The sequence below is a fragment of the Octopus sinensis genome, linkage group LG7, assembly GCF_006345805.1.
Source record: "Octopus sinensis linkage group LG7, ASM634580v1, whole genome shotgun sequence".
Lineage (NCBI taxonomy): Eukaryota > Metazoa > Mollusca > Cephalopoda > Octopoda > Octopodidae > Octopus > Octopus sinensis.
In genome coordinates this window covers 47,252,253-47,271,566 of record NC_043003.1, presented here as the reverse complement: position 1 = coordinate 47,271,566, position 19,314 = coordinate 47,252,253, and the positions used below count along the sequence as shown (strand labels likewise).

General features: G+C 36.4%; 1 protein-coding gene across 1 annotated transcript in view; it reads right to left on the bottom strand.

Moving 5' to 3' along the window:
• LOC115213924 (methionine aminopeptidase 1) overlaps positions 1 to 19,314 on the bottom strand; it is a 30,185-nt gene that overhangs the window by 8,531 nt on the left and 2,340 nt on the right. Inside the window, exons 2-5 of the mRNA XM_029782918.2 lie at positions 6,096 to 6,147; positions 5,889 to 5,968; positions 4,629 to 4,689; positions 1,829 to 1,920 (exon numbers count right to left, since the gene is read on the bottom strand). Coding sequence (XP_029638778.1) covers positions 1,829 to 1,920; positions 4,629 to 4,689; positions 5,889 to 5,968; positions 6,096 to 6,147 — 285 coding nt within the window. The remainder of the gene's footprint in view (positions 1 to 1,828; positions 1,921 to 4,628; positions 4,690 to 5,888; positions 5,969 to 6,095; positions 6,148 to 19,314) is intronic.

The following is a 19,314-nucleotide window of genomic DNA, read 5'->3' as shown; positions in this document are numbered from 1 at the left end:
TTCCAAAAACACCACATATTAAAAAAAAAAAATCTTTCAACACAGACAAGACAACAGAGACTAATTAAGAATATCCAAAATGCAATCACAAAACATGTCGAGGAAACACAATTGTGACACAATAATACTACCATAAAGAAAAAGAGATGATCACTTAATGTAACAGCTTTAACTCTTGATGCCAACCCACCTGAGACTACTCTTGGTTTTATCATACAAACTTCCTGCTTAACCCTTTGGTGTTCAGATTACTCTGTCAAACAATGCTTATTTACCTACATTAATTTGAATTAACCACTTCACTGAAATGCATGATTACTCTTCTACTCTTTTACTTGTTTCAGTCATTTGACTGCGGCCATGCTGGAGCACCACCTTTAGTTGAGCAAATTGACCCCAGGACTTATTCTTTGGAAGCCTAGTACTTATTCTATCGGTCTCTTTTGCTGAACCGCTAAGTGACGGGGACGTAAACACACCACCATCGGTTGTCAAGCGATGTTGGGGGGACAAACACAGACATGCAAACATATATACAACAGGCTTCTTTCAGTTTCTGCCTATGAAATCCACTCAAGGTAACTGATAGACTTGACAATCTCCAACGCTCATTCACTGCAACAATAATCTTTATAACATAAAATAAATTGCATCTCAAATGATAGATTTCTTTTTTTAGGATCAGAAAATTCTTTGAACAACTGCTGATACTCAATAAAAGACACGTAAATATTGCTCATCCATCCTGAACAGAGTAGCTGCTACAGACACATACATGCACAAATATTTTAAATTGCATCATACGCAAGTATCTAGCTGATTACTAACTTTTCACACACCAACATACTTCCAATCACTAAGCACACCAACATTTACTGTACATGTCATTCTGGGCCAATAAAGGAGTATCTGGAATCCAAAGAAGCATGTAAAGTAGTTGCCCAACTTGCTAGTAATAACAACCAAATCTCCAAAAACCATCAGTATTATGTTCAGAAATGGAAGGATATATAAGATAATGTAGTCCTAGATGTACTACATCTAAAATAAAGATTTGGTGAGTGTTCATGGCTGATACAGTTTTGATCTACAGGATCAGGGCTGATCTTTGGCTAAACAACAACAGCCAACTCTGGTTTCACTCACAGAATACTTTGCCCCATAGAACTATAACACTTGTTCACTTTTTTCAGTACAAGTCTCAACCTTCTTGCAGAGCATGTAAAAGATCTAGGTGTGGCCAATTTTCCTTGTGCAATGAATAAATAAATAAATAAATAAAAAACTGCAATTCCTCAACTTCATATATATATATATACATAATCCTTTGCATCATAGCCACCTCTCTTCATCATATCTTTCATCAATACTGTTACATCACTAACCAAACTCTTTACAACAGGGGACCATAACATATATATTTTGTGAGGAATGTAGAGGATAATGTTTTGTACTGAATCTGAGAGCGAAGAAAGAAAAAAAAAACACTTTTTCTCATTCTTAGTTCAAGGGCAGGGCCTAAACTGTTAGATTCTATGCCCCACTCACAATAAATTCACTTATCAAATTAGCCCACTGACTAATTGTTATTGATGCACATCACTAGTTCCATTGGATTCTCAAGCTTATCCTTTACGATAACCTATAGTATGTAAGAATCTCTACTAATTAAACTCACTCAACGCATTAGTTTTAGGCACTATTAAGTGGGTCAGTAACTACCAGGTCCAAGAATATTAATTAGTCAATAAGCTACACTCATATCTGCCAAAAATTTTATGGAAAACTTTACAAATAAATGAACGCTACTTAGATGAGTTAAACTCACCCGGCAGGCTAAACGCATTCCTTCTTGTTCTTCTTCATTCAAGACTTTAATACCAGTAGTCTCTTTCATTTGTCGTTCTGAGATTGGTATTCCTAAAATTGAGAAGGTAAAAACATGACTTAGATAGATATCATATTTAACGAAATTAACCCTTTTAATACCAACCAGTCTGAAATTTCTCCTGGGTCTACTAAAGAAACTTTTTGTTTTAAAGTGGTTAAGTTAAAACCTTCCACTAAAATTTCAAGTTAATTTATGTTCCAAATACCTGCTTAATAATGACGTAGTTAGTTTACTAAATTCTTCATTCTTTTTAGAATTAATTGAAATAAAGGCAGTATAATTCAACAGAAATACAATAACAAAAGGGTTAAAAAATAAAGATGACAGGTTTATATTCAGTGAAGTACAAGTCCATAACAGATAAAACATGAACAAGAAGAAAAAAATGAAGTTTAAAAAACAGAGCCTAAAGCATGTTTGTTTTGTTCTTAATTAAAATGTTATCACAGCAGTGATAACAAGGTGATAAAAGGCTAAATAGGGTGTAAGAGGAAAGGACAGTCTACAAAGCAATCATTTGAAGCACTGCATCATGTAGTGCACCTGTATATCCTGAATGAAGATATTATTACAGTATGTACAGGTTAACTTGACACAATCTTAAAGAAAGCACCCATATCATTGCAGTTGATACAATAAAAAGTTGCCCATTGACAGTTCATTTCACAGGAGGCAGGTTGCCAACCATCCCTAATAATAGTTCTGGGATTGAGACTATCACATATGGAGCCTTGTCCACATCTGCTTTGGTAGCTTCCTATTTATCTTTTATCTACCATTCCTATACAGAATGTGATTTCAAACCAGATAGAAATATGATATATTCTAGATGGTGTAATTTCAACTTGCTCTAATATATTTGACTGTCTAAACGTCACAATCCTACTCAGGCTGAACTTGAGTGTAAATATTTGAGTAAACTAAGTGACTCAAATATTTACACACACACACAACCTTTGGCAACTTCTAACCTTTCATACTTGCTTTATTCCCACCTAATTAATTCTCTTGCCATCTTTTTTCCATACTTTCCTCTTTTATTCCTTTTCAACTACCATCCTCTCTATCATTCACTCTTCAATCAGCATAAGTTACTCAGATGGTAGTGTCCATGACTGCTGCAGCTACTTCCAGACAGGTAAGATTGATATGGTATATTCACCTGGAACACCTATATATCAAATGTGGGTAGGGAAGAAACTTCTGAATATTGCAAGGGTTTAATTAACATCTGAGAAGTGAGATACAGTAAGAGTGGCAAGATAAAAAAAATAGGCTTGATGTGCACCAGGATAGAGGTAATTACTTCAGAGGAGCAGAAGTCATTGTAATAGAAAAAGGATTGTCAAAATGATAAAGCAGTACATCTGTGAGTCAATAGTTGAAACCTACTAATAACTGAATCTTCTCCACCCAGTTAAATGGCCTTTTGGATTTGATACAAGAAGTTAGTGTGTATAACTGCAGCATCACCTCATAAATTTGAGCAGCTCTCCAATTTGTGTTTATGTGAACTTTGTTAAGGACAGACAACTGGTTGAGAATGAAATAATTCTTGGCTCTGCAAAGGAACTATAATTTTCCTTTGTGATGATGTTTTAGCCATGTTATATAAGTGCAAATTGCTAATAAAGGGATATATGAAGCCTACCAGCTCTGAGGGTTTTGATTGTGTTATGTTGAGAAATAGTGGGGTACAAAATTGTTTTCCTAATTAATGTAGTAATTGATCTTGTGTTATTGGTAGAAGTAAGGTTGTCATCAACTTGTAAACGACTTGCCCCTTCCCCCTAAACTGCTAGCCTTGTGCCAAAATTCAAAACTAATATACTAAAGAGATTAAGGTGGCAAGCTAGCAGAATCATTAGCATGCCAGGCACAGCATTTTGTCCATCTTTATGTTCCGAGTTCAAATTGCCTTGCATCCTTTCAATGTCCAAATTTTGCTGAGGTTGATTTTGCCTTTCAATCTTTCAGAGTTGATAAAATAAGTACCAGTTGAACTCTGGGGTCATTGTAAACTACTTGCACCCCACCCCCTATATTGCTGGCCTAGTGCCAAAATTTGAAACGAATATCCTGAAGATGGTGGGTGTTAATAAGTTATAGATTGGAATGATCATCAGTGCATGATGCAATTGCACAACCAAATAAATGAGAGACAGATGGAAATTTGGGTACGGCAAGTGCAACAGCATTGCCACTACTAAAGTTTTCAAGAGTAAACTACTAATAATTAGTCAGATAGGAGAGCAAGTCACTGGTAGATTTAGCTCAACAGAAGATGTACAGGTGGTGGTGGTGAGAGAGAGAGAGAATGGACAGACTCAAAGTGATCGTTGATATCTGTTTCGATTACTTTTGTAATGTTAGAAGAGAGCGAGACGATCAGTAGTTTGAGGAGTCAGAGAGAATAGTACTTCTAGGGATGGAACGCCACCAGTATGTTTTGAGAGAGAGAGAGAGAGAAAGAAAGAGATAGACAGAGACTGAAGAACTTGGCAAAGATACGAGCTAGCTTTAGAGTATACTGTTTTGGAGCTATGGAAAGACACCTTAATAAATTTGAGTGAGCAAAGGAGTAAATCCATAAATCTATACACTCCACACCCACCGCAAAAAAAAAAAAAGTACAGCATGAACACATACACTCATTCTTGCAAGGAATGTTAGCACGCATGCACACAAGACTGCCTGCTGCTGCTGAACTAAATTTAATGTTAAAAATTCAACAAACCTTCTGCCTGATCTGCATAATCAGGCCTTGGGATAAGATCTGGTACTATTCTCTTGGGACTCTGAAAAAAGAAACAATATATGTATTACATTATAAGAGAACTGGCATATGTCAAGAAAACAAAAAGTGCTGCTGTTTGTTTAGAATATATATGGAAAGAGAGATTGGTATTAATATAGCTGCTGCTACTCCTACTACTACTACTAATGATGATATTAGACATTATAAGCACCAATTTACAATAGCAAGGAGCAACAAGTTCACTGGTAGTGTTTATAATATCTTATGGCCTTTACATTAAAATCTTAGCATTTAATTAACACCATTGACACTGTTAGTAATGTTGATGTGGATAATCATCATCATCATTTAACATCCGCCTTCCAAGTCAGCTTTTTACTAACATTATAACCATGGCACACTCAATTGCTTGCATGTATGTGTGTGCAAGAAAGAGAGAGAGCGAGACCAAGACCCATTTGTCTTCATTTAATGCTGCTTCAAGGTTTAGGAAAAGAAATATCACAACTTTCCATTTCACTCCTTTATTTACAGTAATAAATTACTGTTGTCCACCCAAGATATAAAACCACGGATATCCTCTGCTCACACAAGGCACTTTGGTTCATTAAGTGTCCAAAATCATCAGTTACCTTTTTTTGCTTACTAATTATACCATCCACTCTTACATATTACAAGAGCACATGGTCGGGAAACAAGCTTCTTGACCACACAGCCACATCTGTGCTTATTTGTCTTATACACAAATATGTTTATACTTGCTACCTGCATGTACTCTTGATACATTGTGAGATGAGCGTCAGGTATAGAATAAGACCAGCAGTGTTCAATGATGTTTGCTTAGTAGGAGGGACAGCCAGTCGAAAGTAACAATTACTTGAGATTTGCAACAACACAATCAAAGAAAGAAAAAGACTTTTTGTGTTCCTCTCAACTCTTACTGGTATGATGGGATGGATGTGGATGATGCACTTTACCCTTTAGCATTCAAACTGGCCACATCCAGACAAAATATTCTACCTGTTCTATGTTCATACCTGGCCTCTCAAGCCTACTCTACATTAGCATTCTAAAAATTAACTGTTATCTCATACAAAATAATGCATGATTAATTCAAAACAATGTGAATAAATAAGCATTGCTTTTGACAGAATAATGTGAATGCTAAAGGATTAAGACAAACAAAAAATTTGCCACACTAGAGGGAGCACTTTATCCAAAACAATTCACATAGTTTACCTGTTGATATGGTCGGAGTGGGCCAGTAAACCGATAATTAGGCCATGGATTATATACACTTTGAGTTAAGTTTTTTTCTTCTGAAAGAAAAGAAAAAATATATATATATTAATTTTAAAATTTCTGTTCAAGAAGTAAACATTCACATAAAAAAAAGACCAAATATGTTAAGTAGACAAGGCTGAAGCTTGTCTTTAAAGAACTTACTTGCTTTTTTGTGTAACTGCTTGTGATCATTCCACCCTTTTTTAAAGCATTCCTGGAAAAAGAAAATTCAGTTTAAATAATATGCTATGGTCATGATGGTTGAACACCAACCTGAGTCATGTTGGTGCTGGTTACTTTTCATGTCAGACCCACCGAGAGCAATTAAAATCCCTGGTTGATAACTGACTTGAGAAACTCTCACAACCAACCTTATACCTATTTCTTTACTACCCACAAGGGGCTAAACACAGAGAAGAGAAACAAGGACAGACAAATGGATTAAGTTGATTATATCGACACCAGTGCGTAACTGGTACTTATTTAATCACCCCCTAAAGGATGAAAGGCAAAGTCGACCTCAGCGGAATTTGAACTCAGAACGTAGCGGCAGACGAAATACCACTAAATATTTCGCCCGACTTGCTACCGTTTCTGCCAGCTCGCCGCCTTCATTAACCAACCTTATACTTTTCTCCTTTCCATGTCTTAAATGTGATTGTCTTGCACTTCACTTTCATATCTTCATTGTCATTTTCTACATCCAAGGTATTCCAAGCCACAACAGTAGCAACCTCACATAGCTCCAATACAGTGAGGTTAAATATATTTCAATGAGTACTCATTATTTGTCCTACTGCTGTTAGGTAGGTACTGTTCATAAATAAAAGCAAAAAATAATATAGACTCATTTCTATATAAATTACTAAAGTTCAAGAGTAGCTGCAGTCAGCACGGGAAAGCATCAATAAAATAAAGAGAAGGCTTTGCTCAAAATGTAATGCACTTCTTATCCTCATAGCAAACTAAACATAATTTTGTTTGGCTTTTCAAGTGTATTCAGTTTATCCATTGTATGTTATTGTTGACAAGTAACTTCCTATCATTAAGATCCCTAGGTAAATACATTATTCCAAAGAAAATATATTCATGAAGGCCTAATTGCTAGGAGACAATGAATGGCAAAATCAATGAGACCACTAGAAAACTAGCAGATTGACACTTTATATCTTTCTCAGTCACAGCACTAAAATCTTTGGCTAAGGCAGATGTCAACAGTCAGTAAACCTAGCAAATATAAGTTAAAAAAAAAAAAAAGACAGTAAAGTACTGTAAAACTGAGAGGTAATTCATTAACTTACAGTGCAAAGTTCAATTCTTCCAACAGTTATATTGAAGCTGACAGATATTCTGGCTAGAATCAAATTATTTCTCTCTCCAAAAACCAAGGTTTTAACTTCCAAACCCAAAATATATTTTTACATCAAAAAAATTTTTCCTTTTACAAACTAAGAAAGTGCAAGTGGACCATTTTTTTCTTAGTATTGGTTACTTAACAGAAGAAAGATAAATTCACCACCCCTTTTCTACAGGTTACTTTCCAAGGAATTCTGGTGCCCATTGCTGATAGCCAAGTGGACTGAGACATGCAGATGAAAAATGCCTTAGTCTACAAACGCAACACAATGCTAAATTAAGAACTTAAGTCATGGCTGTTACTCTATCACTTGGCCATTTTGTCAATGCTTTTAATTATGTGATGTATGATGCTATTAATAGTTTTTCAAGATTAAGAGGGCAGAAGAGCAAATAGGACATGGAATGTGGAAAGGCATCAAGCTTAGTACATTGTTACTTGTGTGACAATGGACTGAGCTAGGGTGAGTATTTTGTTTCAAAACCCTTGCAAAATATAACACCAAAAAAAAAAGGTTTTTAAATAAATAGAACATTGATCAGAATTGAAAAGTGAAACAGTATCAAGAACCAATGATAGCTTATATACATTTTTTTACTAGAGGCACAAGGCCTGAAGTTTTGGAGAGGGGCCTAGTTGATTACATTGACTCCAGTATTCAACTGGTACTTATTTTTATTGGTCTGCAAAGGATGAAAGGCAAAAATTGACCACTGTGGAATTTGAACTCAGAATGTTAAGACGGACAAAAAAATGTTGCTAAGCATGGCTGCAGTCCAATGACTGAAACAAGTAAAAGATATTTTGTCAGTTTTACTGTTACTAATCATTCAAAAAAAGAATTTATAGTAGTTTTTGACAAGATTTCCGTTTATAGTTTCTTTCCTTTCCTCTGAAACTAAACAGCTAAGCCCTGTATAGTAACTACATCTGTGTTTACTCTGCTGTTTCCATTAATCTTAACAACATGCAAAAACATGGCAGCTGGAGATTATATGAGATTATAGCTATTGATTAGTAAAATAAGGCATAAAAGATAAAATTATAATCCCATGCATTGTATCAATCAAAAGACAAGCATATACTGTAGCTGATAAATTATGCACGTTGTTCAGAGGATATGCACACACCACTATCCTCATCATTTCATGTCGGTTCTCATGAATTGGATGGTTTGATAGGATTTGGCAAGCTACATGGCTATGTTGAGCTCCAATGCCAACTTTGGCTTTGTTTTTATGGCAAGATGCTTTTCCTAACACCAACCACTTTACAGTGTGTTTTTTACAGCATTAGTGAGGTTGCTAAGTAACCAACTAGACAGAAAAAGAATAGGAAAAAGCCCCATCGACTAAATGGGCAGAGTATTTGAGAAGTGGCTTTATGCCAGGTGTTGTGAGGCTAAAGTGTGACAGAGGGACAAACACAGGTGTCTTGCTATAGAAGAGATACATGGCTACTCCACATCATACAAGGGTGAGAAAAGCTGAGAAGAAGGTAAAGACTTGTGCATCAGTTAGTATAAAAGGATAAACATAACCTTCAGCCCTTTACAACAGACAAATAACTCTGCATTTAATGGATAAATTTTCTTAACTAGGAGCGAACTCCTAAAGGGAATGAGCACAATAGGAAGAATCCATGTCAATGAATGACTGGGATGTATTTCATTAACTGTGGTGGAGTGAAAATCTAAGCCTATGAAGGCAGTGATTTGTTTGTTCCTTCTCGAGCCATGCCTGGCTCATAAGGGCCAGTTTCCTGGTTTCTTGGCATATAGGTTCCCCACCTGGACGGGACGCCGGTCCGTCACAGGTGAGCTGCAAGATGCAGGAGGAAAGAGTGAGAGAAAGTCGTGGCGAAAGAGTCAGCAGAAGATTGCCATTACCTTCTGCCGGAGCCGCATGGAGCTTAGGTGTATTCACTCATAAACACACACATCGCCCGTTCTGATATTCGAACCCGTCATCCCTCGACTGTGAGTCCGCTGCTCTAAACACTAGGCCATGTGCCTCCACAAGGCAGTGATTTGAATACATATAATAAAGGAATACTGTACAGCCAGTTCAATTGACTAGGTTAGCTAAATCAAAGATTCTTAACTATCCTTATTGTAAACTGCATATAATGATTCAACACAAAATATAACAGAAAGGATGTTCAATTTAGGATACAATTTTAAAGAATTTTACCCCTGTTAATTTTTGATATGTAAAAAAATTGAAATAAATCTTACAGGAGGGCTACTGACCAGATCTGTGGATGGTGCAAAGTCCCCTCTCAACCCAAGGTAATGTGGTGGAGGAATAATGTAGTTGACAGGGCCATTAAGGAAAAGAAACAGGCATGGAAAGACTGGAAGAATGGTGGTACAAGGGAATTGTATCAGATTGCCAGAAGCGAAGATAGGACACAGATTTACTTAGCCAGAGGGAAAGCAGATAAGAAAAAATTTGCCAATGTTCTATGTCATGAGGACCAAAGACTTGAAGTGTTTCGTGTTGCAAGACAGTGTGTGAGAGAGAATCGTGATGTCATTGGAGAGAAATGTGTCTGCATGGATGATGGCTCACTTGCATTTAATGAGGCTGCAAGGAGAGAGACTTGGAGACGCCACTATGAAAGGTTGCTAAATGAAGAGAATGAATGGGAGAAAGAGGGTCTGCCGAATGTCGATCCAACAGAGAGACCTACTATCCGAATTGACAGTACCTTGGTAGATAAAGCAATTAAGGGTATAAGACAGGGAAAGCTCCCAGCCCATCAGGTATCACCGCAGAGATGCCTAAAATATCTGGCAGTGTTGGCTATAGTTTAGTCACCTGTATAGTCAATCAGGTGATACATGAAGGAGTCATACCTAATGACTGGTGTAGCAGCACCATAGACAACTGCTACAAAGGTAAAGGTGATGCATTAGATATGAATAATTACAGAGGTATCAAGTAATGAAAGTCATAGAGAGTGTCATAGCCCAACTAATCAGGGAGAGAGTCAGTTTAGGTTTGTGCCAGGGAAAAGCACCACTGATGCTATATTTCTGGTAAGACAGCTGCAGGAAAAATACCTAACCAAAGATAAACCTCTGTACCTGGCTTTTGTTGACATGGAGAAAGTCTTTGATAGGGCCCTCGATCCCTTATCTGGTGGTCTATGCAGAAACTAGGGATACATGAGTGGTTAGAGAGAGCTGTACAAGCCATGTACAGGGATGCTGTCAGTAAGGTGAGAGTTGGCAACAAGTATAGTGAAGAATTCCAGGTAGGGATAGGGTCCACCAAGTATCAGTCTTCAGCCCCCTCTTATTCATCATAGTCCTCTAGTCAATATCATAAGGTGAATACCCTAACTACTAAGCCACTCACCTTCACAGTGGATTTACTATATATCTATTATATGCACACATACATATGTGGATATATGTCCCCTTCTTTATTCAATACATACACACTTGTTGAGGATTTTTAAAGAGTTTTTTTTTTTACCTTCTAGATAGTTGCTCTTTAGTCTTGGTTGAAAAACAGTCTACCCATGAAGCAAGGTATCTCACTGCTATTTAACAGAAAAGAACCCACTAGCTGAACTAGTTTCATTTCTATTCTGGTATTTCATCAACAAATAACTAACCTTTTTTTCTGTCATGAAGATATTGTATATAAAGACAGGGTTTATATAACTGTCTATTACATACTAAGTTGGCCAACATTTCAGATATACTCGATTGTACAAAATAGCTGATAGAAAAGGCAATTGTCTAAGATGTCCAAAAGTGAGATCGAAAGTGAAGGTACTAAGGCAACAGTATGGAATTTAACAGTTATTGTCCACCATAATTCTGTCTTCAGCCAAGTTCTTCTTAATATCTGAGACACAAATATCATTCATTCATCCAATATATAAATACCTAAACTAAGGGAGTGAACTCCGATTTAATCATTTGTTTTATTGCTTTTTGTTTGCAATATTTCTTACAATAATGACTTGAAATTTTAAGACAAAATCAGTTATTTTGAGTATAGGGGGCAAATCAATTACATTGACTTCAGTACTTGACTGGTACTTTGAATAATTATTTATTTAGCGTTTTCATCTCATTTCAGAGATTTATCCTGATGAATCACAGAAATGAGATGAAAGTGCTAAATAAATAATTATCCAAAAATTCTTATTGCCTCTTTTTCTTAATACATTAAATCTGTACACAGCAAAATACATACACATAATCACACACACACACATACATAGACGCCTTTGGGTGTTCCCCACAAACTCTGCAGGGCAGTGCCCTGGCATGGCTACAATCCAGTGACTGAAACAAGTAAAATATAAAAGATTAATGTTACAGCCATTATGTTGTGAGTGGTTAGAAGGAAAGTGGACATGCAACTGTAAAAGACATCTGCTTCGTCAAACTTTTTCCTGTCTATGTTTACATAGAATAATTCATGTTAAGCATTAAAAACAGAATAAAATTCTATGATGCTGTCATAGCTGAATGGTCAAGTGGACATAGTATTTGGCTACAAAGTCACAAATTCATATCCACAAGTTCTTTTATGGTTCTTCATTTCACTGAGTTGTTAGTATTAGGTACTGGATCATCTGAGAAATGATATCTACAATGGACTAACAACCCTTTTCTTTTGTGACTGAAATGCAGACATAGCTGTGTGGGTAGAAGTTTGTTTCGCAATCATGTAGCCTCAGTTTCAGCCCCACTGCATGGTACCTTGGACAAATATCTTCTGCTAAAGCCCTGGGGTGACCTAAGCTTTGTGAGTGAATTTGATAAAAGGAAACTGGAAAAAGCCCATCGTATGTGTGTACACTTGTCTTCACATGATGGTTTTAAACAAGCATAGCTCATACAAGTGATGTGGTTCCTTTCCATGTCTGGTCATAGAGAATATTACCTTGCACAGAAACAGGCAAGGGCATTTGGTCAAAGAAACATCTACCTTAACAAATTCCGTCTGACCCAGGGAAACATGAAAAAGTAGGTATTACATGATCATGATGACGATTAGAGAGAACCTCTCGGAGATCCAGAAAATGGTATCAGGTTGAGTAAAAAGTAAGCAACGTTTTGAACCATGAAGAATTTGTACTGGACTTTTGCGGGGTTTTGAATTTTTTTTAAATATTTTTTTCGCAATTGTCTAATAATACAGACATAGACTTATCCAAATGCATCAATAAATTAACATTTTTTCACCATTGTTACCACTATCTGAAATGGAACTGTCAAAGATATTAAAGCAATCTTGTTATCAACTTCAAAAAAAGGATGTAAAGCAGCTGAAAATGCTCATGATATCAACAAAACGTTTGGTGAGGAAATGGTCAGCGAGTAGTCAGCTCAAAAAGAGTTTAACTGATTTTGCAGTGGAGACCTGAACCTTGAAGACTGCGAGCGTAGGGGACGCCCATCTGTCATTGAAAAAGATCCACGTAAAACCACTCGAGAATTGGCAAAAGAACTTCAAGTTAGTCAGAGAACTGCCTGCAACCATTTACATGTGATTGGAAAATCAAAAAAGTTCGACAAATGAAAATCAGAAAATACGCAGATATGAAATTTGCTTGTCATTTCTTCTCTGTAACCAGATCAATCCTTTTCTCGACCGTATTGTAACTTGTGATGAAAAGTGGATTTTGTACAATAATAAAAAAACTTTACAGTGGCTGGACCCAAATGAAACACTGTAAACCTTCCCTAAGCTCAAGGTCTTCAAAAAGAAAGTTATGGTGACTGTTTCGTGGTGTACTGCTGGACTCATCCACTATAACTTCTTAAAACTTGGAAAAACCGTTACTGCAGAAACATATTGCCATGAAATTGTCAAAATGAATGAAAAACTGCTACTCCTCCATCCCAGACTGGTCAACAGAAGAGGGCCAATCATTCTTCATGAAAATGCATGACCACACTTTTCACTAATGATGTTCCAGAAGTTGAGGGAACTTGGCTATGAAGTTCTTCCCCACCCAGCTTATTCCCCAGACTTTTCTCCTACCGACTACCACTTTTCCAAGCATCTTGATGGTTTTCCTGAGAGAGGAGTTCAAAAATCAAACCAATGCTGAAAGTGCATTCAAAGATTTCATCAGCTCCAGATTTTTAGGTTACTGGAATAAATAAACTTGTAACTCATTGGCAAAAATGTGTTGATTGTAATGGTACTTTCTTTGATGAATAAAATTTCCGTATTGCTGAAATATATTGTGATGAATTTCATGTTTCAAAATGTTGCTTGCTTTTTACTCAGCCCGATACAATGAAAAGAAGAGACTATCCTCAGATCCTGGCCTGAATACTTCTAAATGCTTTCTTTTTCTTGCGCTACTCTCGCAGTTTCCCATGACTTCATGTTACCATCCAATTCCATTATGAATTTGAATTGGGAGCTTGAATCGTAGTTGAATATAGATGTGTGGCAGTTCTTCTCATGATAGAGCTTGGTGACCCTGACTGATGATCTTCTAGGATTCCTTGGTTCAGCATCAATGTAAGAAGCACTGTTGGCTCAGTTGCACTCTCCTGCTACCTCTTCACAATATGCCATGCTGCAGTCCCATGACTGCATCATAGAACTGAGTGGAGGTATTAAGCCAAGCAATAGATTTAAGTCTACCATGTATCCGGAGGGAGAAAGACATGTACCTTACATTCAATTAGCAGTAAAAAGAACTCAAGTCCTCCTTTAAAAGCCCTATTTACACTTATAATAAAAACTTTACCAATGAGATGTTTACTGGTATTTTACTTTGCTGAAACCTCATACATTCAGCTACACGCAAAAATATTAAAATCAACCTTTGCCCGATTCCACAAGTTTAAACTCAAGAAGCAAAAGTCTAGAATAATATAAGTTATGGAGTTAATGTCAATTGTTATCTTTCAACCAAATTAACTCATGAAAACAATTTCTAAAAATAAATATAATAAATAAAACTTCCTCTAACTCAGTTTTTACTATGGAAAGTAGTCTAGTTTTTTTTTTTTTTAATAGCTAAGTCAGTGTTAATATATCTATTCAATGGAGCAGCCAAGGGTTTTTAAATGAATGAGAATAGATGGAACAATGAACAGTGAGGGGAAACGGCTTAGCAACAGAATATATATACTGTACATTTAAAGAAAGTGTACTAGAAAAATGAGTGTGGCCAATATGTGTGTGTGTATTTGTTCCTTGTCAAGCTCACTTTATTGCCCCTTCACTTTGTATCCTCACTCTTCTCCTCCACAGCTCCCATCTCTTCACTCACAGCTGTACCATCTCATCTGTTTCAATCATCCTGCTTACAACAAACCAGTACACTCTCCCAGGTTACCTGTATTGCCACCCAACACTTCCACTTGCCTTCATCTCACTAGCCATCCTTACACCTGTACAATGACCTCTAACCTTTCTTTCACTCAGTCCCTCTTACTCCTTTCTCTCCCTCTATGTTCTCTCCACAGCCTTCCCATGAGATGCTTTCTCTGCTCTTTCTCTTCCCTTTATGGCACCTTCAGCCTCTTTCCCCTCAATGTCCTTAACTACTCTCCCACTCTTTCATTTCCTCTCAGTCTTCTCCACACAGCTTTTCTACCTCCCCAATACCCACCCCTCTTTCAATGGCTCTTTCATAATATAGGAATAGCCCTTGATCCATCCCTACACAACATATGCTATCACCTTTCCACCCTGTCCCTTGCTTTCCCAATAAACCCTGACACTAAATCCCTTCTCTTTCCCTGTTTCCTATAACAACTATTAATCTATTCTTCTAATCTTACTTTACCCTGTCTAGAATAATCACACACAGACTCTCTCTTTCTCCCCATTCTCCATCAGTTATAGGGGTTACTTTAGGCACTTAGCCTTGCAAGCTGCAAGGTGATCTCACTAACGCTAATGTTGTGAAAAAGGCACCAGGACACTCTATATAGTTGTTGTTGTTAGCAAGAGCAACCAGCAACAAAAACCATGCCAAAACAAACATTGGAGCATGACAACCCATACCAGTATGGAAGGCAGACATTACATGATGAAGATGGTATGCAGAGAGAGAATAAAAATGTGATACAAGTCAGTGATTAACCCTTTCGTTACTGTATTTATTTTGGGATGCTCTGTGTTTCTTTCAATTACTTCAAATATAATAAAGAATTTAGTAAAATTACTTGGTTATCATTAAGCTAGTGTTAGGAACATAAATTGTGACTAAGGTTTGGTGGAAGATTTTAATTCAAAACTAATGAAAACAAGGCATTTGTACTCAGAGCCAGAGCCGGTTTCAGCTGGGTTGGTAACGAAAGGGTTATTTCTCATTAAAAAAAAAATCTCATATATTTACTTAATGATTCATTCGTCATTATTTCAGCAAGTAAAGGAAAGGTTATATACTGTTCATGAGGCCAGAATAATATTGAAACGCAGCCAAAGCTGTCTCAATACTTGTTAAAATAAATATCAGACATTGTCTAATACTGATTTTTCTAGTTAGCATTTTAATACCATATACTTTAAGTATATTAACACAAATTTACTTAGATTTTTATGAGGTTGGCATCTCTGACAACTTTACTTTGTATGAGACACACAACTAATAAACCTCTATTGTACTCATGTCACACTGACACAACACATAAATTAACCCTTCAAAAAAAAAAAAAAAGCCAAATAAATAAATGAATAAAAATAAAAAATGCTTTTTTTTTCCAAAGCAAAATATTTCAAATGAATTGTCTGAGATAATAAAACAATAATAAAATTTTAGACTATTAATAGCCTCTTTGGAAATAAAACATTAAATATTTATATTTACATTGTTTCAATTGTTATGATCTCTGATCGTCACCAGGTGTCTTATTACTGGGTATGTACATAGTACCAGACTAGTATTAAGAACCTTTAGTCTCTAAACTAAATGGCAGTAATGAATCATATTCAATATGTTATCAACATGTGTCCAGGCATTAGTGGCATAACAGGTAAGGTATTGGTACAGCTGGCTCATAAGCCTTTAGTTCAAACCTCATAACAGGTGTTTTATCATGTATTTTGGTTCTACACTCAATTCTACATGTCTCATTTCAACTAGCTGATAGGAATAGCTAAGTCCAAGATGATATGAGGTTAGCTGCAAGAGATTGGCATCCTACCTTACAGCATTATTAACTTTAAGTATATACTCAACACCATGAGCTCTGGCAAATACTAATTTAGCTACTGTTTTCATATTTAACCTTTATTTTACATCATGCTTCTGAATGACAGTGCCTAAGGTTATATGTTTCTAGTGGGCTGACCAGCAATACTATTGGAATTTACCTTATGAGTAAATTCCAATAGTATTTAAAATTGGTCATTCCAAGTATAGAGTTTGTACAGAGTGCTACTGAATGACCAATTTTAAATACTATTGAAGCTTACTCTCAAGGTATTGGAATCTTATACGTATACCATTCTGCCTAAATAATGGATCTACAAATGCAATATCTCTGCATATCTCACATCTATTTTCATTCCTCCACTTCACTCTCTATTTCATATCTTATTTAAATTAACTATTGCTTAACCATTTTCTCACACCGTCTCCGACAAAGTGATATAAGAAATATCCCGGAAACAGCTGTAAGATCTATTTATAAATGCTCTAAAATCTTCACTACCTTGGTTTTTAATCTCATTCTGAAAAAAAAATTTATATGTATATATATATATATATACACACACACACAATCATTATCTAATGATTGCTTTCCATGCTGGCATGAGTGGGATGATTTGACAGGAACTGGCAAGCCAGAAGACTGCACCAGGTTCTACTGTTTGCTTTGGCGTGGTTTCTCTGGCTGGATACTTTTCTTGATGCTAACTACATCGCAAAGTGTATGGAAATGCTTTTTACATAGCACTAGAAAAAGCAAGGTCACCAAGTAACTTGCAAGATAAAACTTTTCAGCTGAGGAAGGAATAGTACTGAAGGAGATGACCTTGTGCTGGACAACGGGAGGGACAGAAACAAGAGTTTTGCAGTAGAGGAAATACATGGCTAGCCCAAATGGAAAAAGAGAGAAGAGGAGAGATAATTTCTGGGAGGAAGAGTTATCATTATACACCGATACATTTGGATTAGTTTCCTCATCTTAGTTATTACAGTCACATTTCAGCTGTTGTACCCTCCACAGTTTTCTTTAGGTGCTTGTCATAGTTATTAACATTCTTGACATTTTGGAATTAAACTGTCTATAAGATAATGCAATAGTTAATATAAGCATGTGTTATGTGATAGTTTAGTTAATGAGTGGGAATTCAATCTTTGGGTCAGTCATACACACACACACACACATACACTCTAAGGCGGCAAGATAGCAGAATCATTAGCACACTGGGCAAAATACTTAGTGGTAATTGGTCCGTCTTTAAGCTCTGAGTTCAAATTCCGCTGAGGTTGACTTCCCCTTTTATCTTTTTGGGGTCGATAAAATAAGTACCAGTTGAACACTAGGGTCAATGTAATCAACTTATCTCTGCCCCTATAATTGCTGGCCTCGTGCCAAAATTTGAAACCAATATATATATATATGCTCTGGTTGTTAATCTCCTCCTACACAACCCTTCCTACTGTCCTCTTGATAATTATAACTCTCTTTGCCCCACCCGTTGCACTGTCTATTAGTCTCTCCACTAACACCATTTCATAACCATAAACCTATTCCTCTCTTTAACCTCCCAATAGCTAGTCTAAAGTCACCACTCACTTTCCTATTTTCCTTGTCAGCCATGGGGTGGGGGTGGGGGTCTTGCAGGTTATAAAGCTACCACATTAGTGCTGGTTCCAAGAGTTAGGGTCAGAACACTCAGTAAACTCTATAAAGTGGTTGACAAGAGACAACACAGAGCTGACAAGATTCTTTAATTTTGCTAAGAGCAAGGTACCCTATCTAGTGCTAGTGCCAGGAGAAAAAGTGCACATGTACATTCAGTAAAGTGGTTGTTAGGAAGGGCATGCAGCCATGAAAAGCATTCTAAAACCAAGATGCTAGAACAAGACACAGTCCTCCAATCTCTGCCAGCATGAGAAGCAGACATAAAATGATGATGATGAATGTGAAAGCAACATGACAAGAGAATAACTAATTGAAGAACATCCTTAGAATGAACTATATAGTGAGGACACCCTAACTCTTGTGGATTTAATTAGAAATGCTAATATTACAAAACACAACAAGCTTCTTAAGAATGGCCAAAATATTGTGACAGGAATAATAACCATAATTAAGAAATTACTACACTGCCTTTGTTCAAGTATATTGATTTACTCAATTAACCCTACTTCATAAACTGCTGGTGTTGTGCCCTACATTAGAAATAATTATGTGATGATGCATGGTATAGTGGTTAGAGTTTTGAACAGACAATTTTTGAACTGAGCAGTGCATTGTGTCCTTGAGCAAGGCACGTCATTTCACATTACTTTAGTACACTCAACTAAAAACAGTATGATGAACAGGTGTCCCATTCAAGGAGTGAGGGTCGCAAGTTCAGCTGAAATGTCTTCAGAACTAAATACACTCTGGACATATGATCTTGTAGGCTTGAGGCCAGACTATAATACAATTCTTAGGGCAGTAGATTAGCAGGATCATTAATGCATCAGATAACATCCCTAACGGTATTTGTTCCTGTTGTTTAGATTCCGCATTCAAATTATGCAAAGGTCAACTTTGCCTTTCATCTTTCTGGAGTTTGATAAAATAAAGCACCAGTCACATACTAAGTTGATTTAATTGACTATACCACTCTCTGTAACTATTACATACATTATTATTATACTTAACAGTCAATGAATCACTACATAAAACACACAATTGTATTTAATTATGTTCTGAGTTCAAAACTCAGCTTTTTCTTTTTTAACCTGCCAATAAAGTAAAGTACCAGTTATGTACAAATCAACATAATACATCCCACCCCTTATGGTTATCATATACCCATGTCTGAAAGGATTATGTCAGATTCCAGGATGCTG